At 36.4% G+C, this 7,580-nt stretch overlaps 1 protein-coding gene across 1 annotated transcript; it reads right to left on the bottom strand.

The window, feature by feature from the left end:
* Positions 1-3,449: 3,449 nt before the first annotated feature.
* On the bottom strand, positions 3,450-4,139 carry LOC138354951 (uncharacterized). The gene is made up of 2 exons (XM_069309535.1): positions 4,104-4,139; positions 3,450-3,974 (listed from the first exon to the last, which is right to left on the bottom strand). Exons 1-2 carry the CDS (start codon positions 4,104-4,106, stop codon positions 3,555-3,557), a joined length of 423 nt encoding a protein of 140 aa, XP_069165636.1. The 5' UTR covers positions 4,107-4,139; the 3' UTR covers positions 3,450-3,554.
* Between the last annotated feature and the right edge of the window lie 3,441 nt (positions 4,140-7,580).

The raw sequence follows: 7,580 nt of genomic DNA, 5'->3' as shown, positions 1-7,580 counted from the left end.
CAGGTCTGAGCTGCATATGGTGTGCCGTCAACTCTTTATATACTCTTGTCTTCCCGACCTTGCTGATGCGCTGCGTCACACCTTTCCTGTTTCATGACCACGCACCTCATGTATATTGTAAGATCCGTAGTAATGAGGTGTCATTCTACCGACAAAACCATGGCCGCTCATAATAAAGAAACATCTTGGAGATACCTAGCTCAACTTCCTACTTTCCATGGAATGGTAAATTCTTGGTTTTTACATCTGTTTTCTCCATATCCTATAAACTGCAAATCACAATAGAGAGATAACATATCGTTCCATTGAACAATCAGACAATTATGTTTTGAGGAAGTATTTCCCTGTGCATCAGAATAGACTAAATAACCAACAGGTGGTGTGACCACTGCTGGCTACTGTTTGTGCACCTTATTTGTCTGCTTCGTTGTTATATTTTAACAGTTTACGAGCATTGAAACTTTCCAAATCATGTTATTATTGTATTATTAGCCTCCTTGTTTTCAAAAATGCAAAAATATATGTAAACCAAGCCGTCAAGGACTGAGAAAAGATGTACAAGTTTGCAAATTCTTCGGTAATTGCTTGATTAACCAAGATCCATGATATAGGGGAAAGCACTTACGCAGCATTAATATATTGAATATGAGAAATGAGTCGATGAGGGTGTAATTGAGGCTACCTCAATTAAAAACTTTGAAAACAAGTATGATAAAGAACAAGATGGTCGAGAGTCTCGTTATTCAGCCAATGTGAACAGAAAAGCCAGTTGGGCCTTAGAGTTGATGATCGACTCTGCACTCATAATATTGATTGAAACTTGATAATATTAGCAAATATTCATACGAAAAACACAGACGAACACATTCCACCCACACAAAAAAGCGTACACTGATTCACATTACTCTGTGACACTCAAAAATACTCATCAACTCCCAGATGAAAAAATATTCACAATTCAGAATGTTGGACGTGTTTATTAGATGCAGCAACTTGGTTCCAAGAGGCGTATATGGAATACAAAATGCAGTTGAGTCGACCTGTATTCTCAAATTGCAAATGAGAACTATTATAGCAAAATGCCTTGGTCCATTGTTTTCTTGCATTTCTTTAATTAACACATATAGCCTTTTTTCTCTACTTATATTCAAAACTTTAAAATATCTGCTTGAAAATATGACAAGTGTTTTAGATAAGGAACATTGAGTCCTGCCTAGTTGCTTTTGACTCTTCCCATTCACAGTACATACTCAAATGCTCTAAACTTTGTAACAAACGTGACTTAACATAAGCTTACCTTTTCATTTATCTTTCTTTCTTCTTCTCTCCCTTGTTTTCTTTTACGATCCCTTTCTTAATCCTATTACTATCCCCCTTTAATAAACCTTATCCTCCATACCTTTTGCCTTGCTTTTTTTTTCCTCTAAGATTTCCTTCTCACCTTTCTCTTGCCTATTTATTGTTTTCACCTCTTTCCCTCATCACAATCGACTTGAGAATGGTCCAGGTCGGACCGAAACGTCGTCGTCCCTTCACTTTCTAGTGTGTGGTTTGGTCAAGGAACATTTTTATCAGGATAAGTTCGCAATGCAGTCATTATAGAGAAATATAATGACACGGAGCATGAACCCAATGAAAAAGAAAACTCTAGGAGAAATCAATGATCGATAAAATGGAATGTAAGAAACATAAATATTAGGCAGCAAAATAGAGGAACGTTTCTGAATAAATGCATAGATCATTTGAGACGACAGCCAATGGTTTTAAAAGCAATATAAGGAATCTATAAACAATTTACATAACTAATATTTAGCATGGCTAAAATTCTTTAAATTGAGCCAGAACAAAGATAGTAGCAAAAAAATGCACAGGGGAGTGAGCATAAGCGAGTGGAAAAACAATTTTCGAACGAAAAAAATTGATGATTCACAGTATCGTATTGCAGGACACCATATTGAACAATCAGGTGACGAAACATGCCATGAGAAGCAGAGAGATAACATTGAAAACTGGGACATGTGTGCTTAGTCAAATTTAACATTTCGAGACACATTGAACGCCTAGGAGAAATAACTACGTACATGACATGGATGAGAGGGTTCTTTAATAAATAATACACACATATATAAGTTGTAAGAAACCAGCCCCACGGACTTGATGAAACAATGTGTGACCTGACAGGTTTGAACCATACATCATAATGTTTATGATTTTATGGTTCACATGACTTGATAATGGTCCAGTACGAACCGAACCGTCGTCGTTTCTCCATCTTCTGATGTGTCGTTTGGTCACCTTATCTTTAGCCATGTATTGTGACTCATCGTCTGCATAGATCATAACCTAAATTGCTGAAATCTATTTCAAGCAAATCACAGTGATTATCATCCCATTAATGGAAAAATGGGAGTTGCTAAACAGAAAAAAAGGCCTAGTGATACAGTCATATAAAAGTGGGAGGAGACAAAACTTCTGAACAACAGAATAGTTTCATTAACATTGCAAAATATAAGGCAAAGAAGGAAGAGCCTAATAAAACAAAAAATTAATTAACTTTAGAGACAATTCCACCACATATTGAGATAAAAGTATCTAATAACACCATATTTTTTAGAGCTCTATTATGAAGATTGACAGTAGACAAGGGTGATTAGATTGCACACTTTATAATTATAAGAAACCATTTGATACTATCCTGCATAAATGATCATGTACAAATTGAAAAATTGGGCAGAAGAAACTAGCAAAGTAGGAATTTGTTGGGAACTACTTAATTAATAACAAATAGGAAGAATCAGTAATATGGGGAAATTTGTAGTAAGGAAGTTCACCATTAGAGTTCTCACAATGAACGGTGTTGGCACCCATATCCATAGTGCTAATAAGTGATATAATTGTTGAAAAGGAAAACTGTTTTCAAAATGCAACCTAAAAATATAGGTGATCACTGTTAGAAATTATCTGCGCCAAATGATATTAATCTGTAACCATCGTAAGATAGGACTTACGTGAAGATATATGTACAAAAATCCAAGAGGGATTGACCGTGTCGCAGAAAGAATTACAAGATACAGATGCTTGGGGTTCTACAAGAGTTGAACAGAGTTCAATAGTTGAGATAATGCAAGGAACCAGCCCCGACGTAACAAAACACTGTCTGTGGTATCTGGCACACGACCGCAATTGATCCTAAAATAAACTATAGAAATCTCTGTCACATAAACACATAGTAATTACTATTCCATTATTGAAGATATATGTGGTTCTTATATAAGAAGCATAAGTAACAAAACGGAAAGTAGAAGAGTACTAAGAATTGCTAAAAATCTAATCATAGAACAGTTAGAATTAAACTTGCGTGTGTGAGAGATTTGAATAAAATGACATTGGAAAAGTGATACAGGAGTTTGAATAATCAAATATATCAGATAGGAAATAAAATCAATAAAGACTTTTATTCAGAGGTTTATTTTGGTGTTTATATTTACTATGGTATCAGGAACTCCATTCCTGACAAAAATGTCTAGAACTTAAAGTTGACATATATATATTCTTTATCCATAACGCTGGGATCCTCCTCCGAAGCCGCCACCACCGAAGCCACCACCACTGAAACCTTTGGATCCTCCTCCGAATCCAGCACCTCCAAAGCCGCCGCCACCGAATCCACCACCTACAGAGCCGCCTCCACGGGAGCCATAGCGAGATCCACCGCCTCCGAAGCCGCCACTACTGAAGCCACCACCCCCAAAGCCCTTGGATCCTCCTCCAAGTCCACCACCTCCGAATCCTCCACCTCCAATGCCGCCTCCGCCTGAACCATAGCGAGATCCAACACCGAAGGAACCCAGTCCTCCTCCACCGTGTGCAAAACCTCCTCCGCCGCCTCCAAACCCACCACCGCCTCCATGTACTCCGCCTGCCTTCGAGGATCCCACCAGGAGGGCAACGCTCACGGTGATGAGCAGCACTTTCTGTGAAAGGAAAAATAAAAAATTTCAATGTTTGTAATTAACTTTTTTAGCATTCATTTCTCCTAAAATGTAAATTTGTATAAATATTGAAGACAGTAAAGATATCAGTGTAAACAGAGAGAGACTGACCATGTTTGATGTAGGAAGGTGGCAGTCTAGGTCTGAGCTGCAGATGATGTGCCGTCAACTCTTTATATACTCTTGTCTTCCCGACCTTGCTGATGCGCTGCGTCACACCTTTCCTGTTTCATGACCACGCACCTCATGTATATTGTAAGATCCGTAGTAATGAGGTGTCATTCTGCCGACAAAACCATGGCCGCTCATAATAAAGAAACATCTTGGAGATACCTAGCTCAACTTCCTACTTTCCATGGAATGGTAAATTCTTGGTTTTTACATCTGTTTTCTCCATATCCTATAAACTGCAAATCACAATAGAGCGATAACATATCGTTCCATTGGACAATCAGACAATTATGTTTTGAGGAAGTATTTCCCTGTGCATCAGAATAGACTAAATAACCAGCAGGTGGTGTGACCACTGCTGGCTACTGTTTGTGCACCTTATTTGTCTGCTTCGTTGTTATATTTTAACAGTTTACGAGCATTGAAACTTTCCAAATCATGTTATTATTGTATTATTAGCCTCCTAGTTTTCAAAAATGCAAAAATATATGTAAACCAAGCATTCAAGGACTGAGAAAAGATGTACAAGCTCGCAAGTTCTTCGGTAATTGCTTGATTAACCAAGATCCATGATATAGGGGAAAGCACTCACGGAGCATTAATATAATGAATATGAGAAATGAGTCGATGAGTGTGTAATTGAGGCTACCTCAATTAAAAACTTTGAAAACAAGTATGATAAAGAACAAGATTGTCGAGTCTCGTTATTCAGCCAATGTGAACAGAAAAGCCAGTTGGGCCTTAGAGTTGATGATCGACTCTGCACTCATAATATTGATTGAAATTTAATAATATTAGTAAATATTCATACAAAAACACAGACGAACACATTCCACCCACACAAAGAAGCGTACACTGATTCACATTACTTTGTGACACACAAAAATATTCATCAACTCCCAAATCAAAAAAATATTCACAATTCAGAATGTTGGAAGTGTTTATTAGATGCAGCAACTTGGTTCCAAGAGGCGTATATGGAATACAAAATGCAGTTGAGTCGACCTGTCTTCTCAAATTGCAAATGAGAACTATTATAGCAAAATGCCTTGGTCCATTGTTTTCTTGCATTTCTTTAATTAACACATATAGCCTTTTTTCTATACTTATATTCAAAAGTTCAAAATATCTGCTTGAAAATATGACAAGTGTTTTAGATAAGGAACATTGAGTCCTGCCTAGTTGCTGTTAACTCTTTTCTTATTCACAGTACATACTCAAATGCTCTAAACTTTGTAACAAACGTGACTTAACATAAGCTTACCTTTTCATTTATCTTTCTTTCTTCTTCTCTCCCTTGTTTTCTTTTACGATCCCTTTCTTAATCCTATTACTATCCCCCTTTAATAAACCTTATCCTCCATACCTTTTGCCTTGCTTTTCTTCCTCTAAGATTTCCTTCTCCACACCTTTCTCTTGCCTATTTATTGTTTTCACCTCCTTCCCTCATCACAATCGACTTGAGAATGGTCCAGGTCGGACTGAAACGTCGTCGTCCCTTCACTTTCTAGTGTGTGGTTTGGTCAAGGAACATTTTTATCAGGATAAGTTCGCAATGCAGTCATTATAGAGAAATATAATGACACGGAGCATGAACCCAATGAAAAAGAAAACTCTAGAAGAAATCAATGATCGATAAAATTGAATGTAAGAAACATAAATATTGGGCAGCAAAATAGAGGAACGTTTCTGAATAAATGCATAGATCATTTGAGAAGACAGCCAATGGTTTCAAAAGCAATATAAGGAATCTATAAACAATTTACATAACTAATATTTAGCATGGCTAAAATTCTTTAAATTGAGCCAGAACAAAGATAGTAGCATAAAAAATGCACAGGAGAGTGAGCATAAGCGAGTGGAGAAACAATTTTCGAACGAAAAAAAATGATGATTCACAGTATCGTATTGCAGGACACCATATTGAACAATCAGGTGACGAAACATGCCATGAGAAGCAGATAGATAACATTGAAAACTGGGACATGTGTGCGTAGTCAAATTTAACATTTCGAGACGCATTGAACGCCTAGGAGAAATAACTACGTACATGACATGGATGAGAGGGTTCTTTAATAAATAATACACACATATATAAGTTGTAAGAAACCAGCCCCACGGACTTGATGAAACAATGTGTGACCTGACAGGTTTGAACCATACATCATAATATTTATGATTTCATGGTTCACACGACTTGATAATGGTCCAGTACGAACCGAACCGTCGTCGTTTCTCTATCTTCTGATGTGTCGTTTGGTCACCTTATCTTTAGCCATGTATTGTGACTCATCGTCTGCATAGATCATAACCTAAATTGCTGAAATCCATTTCAAGCAAATCACAGTGATTACCATCCCATTAATGGAAAAATGGGAGTTGCTAAACAGAAAAAAAGGCATAGTGATACAGTCATATAAAAGTGGGAGGAGACAAAACTTCTGAACAACAGAATAGTTTCATTAACATTGCAAAATATAAGGCAAAGAAGGAAGAGCCTAATAAAACAAAAAAATTATTAACTTTAGAGACAATTCCATCACATATTGAGATAAAAGTATCTATAACACCATATTTTTCAGAGCTCTATTATGAAGATTGACAGTAGACAAGGGTGATTAGATTGCACACTTTATAATTATAAGAAACCATTTGATACTATCCCGCATAAATGATCATGTACAAACTGGAAAATTGGGCAGAAGAAACTAGCAAAGTAGGAATTTGTTGGGAACTACTTAATTAATAACAAATAGGAAGAATCAGTAATATGGGGAAATTTGTAGTAAGGAAGTTCATAATTAGAGTTCTCACAATGAACGGTGTTGGCACCCATATCCATAGTGCAAATAAGTGATATAATTGTTGAAAAGGAAAACTGTTTTCAAAATGCAACCTAAAAATATAGGTGATCACTGTTAGAAATTATCTGCGCCAAATGATATTAATCTGTAACCATTGTAAGATAGGACTTACGTGAAAATATATGTACAAAAATCCAAGAGGGATTGACCGTGTCGCAGAAAGAATTACAAGATACAGATGCTTGGGGTTCTACAAGAGTTGAACAGAGTTCAATAGTTGAGATAATGCAAGGAACCAGCCCCGACGTAACAAAACACTGTCTGTGGTATCTGGCACACGACAGCAATTGATCCTAAAATAAACTATAGAAATCTCTGTCACATAAACACATAGTAATTACTATTCCATTATTGAAGATATATGTGGTTCTTATATAAGAAGCATAAGTAACAAAACGGAAAGTCGAAGAGTACTACGAATTGCTAAAAGTCTAATCATAGAACAGTTAGAATTAAACTTGCATGTGTGAGAGATTTGAACAAAATGACATTGGAAAAGTGATACAGGAGTTTGAATAATCAAATATATCAGATAGGAAATAAAATCAATAAA

The sequence above is a fragment of the Procambarus clarkii genome, chromosome 6 (assembly GCF_040958095.1).
Source record: "Procambarus clarkii isolate CNS0578487 chromosome 6, FALCON_Pclarkii_2.0, whole genome shotgun sequence".
NCBI lineage: Eukaryota > Metazoa > Arthropoda > Malacostraca > Decapoda > Cambaridae > Procambarus > Procambarus clarkii.
Note: the sequence above shows the minus strand (reverse complement) of the source record. Positions and strands in the feature narration are given on the sequence as shown.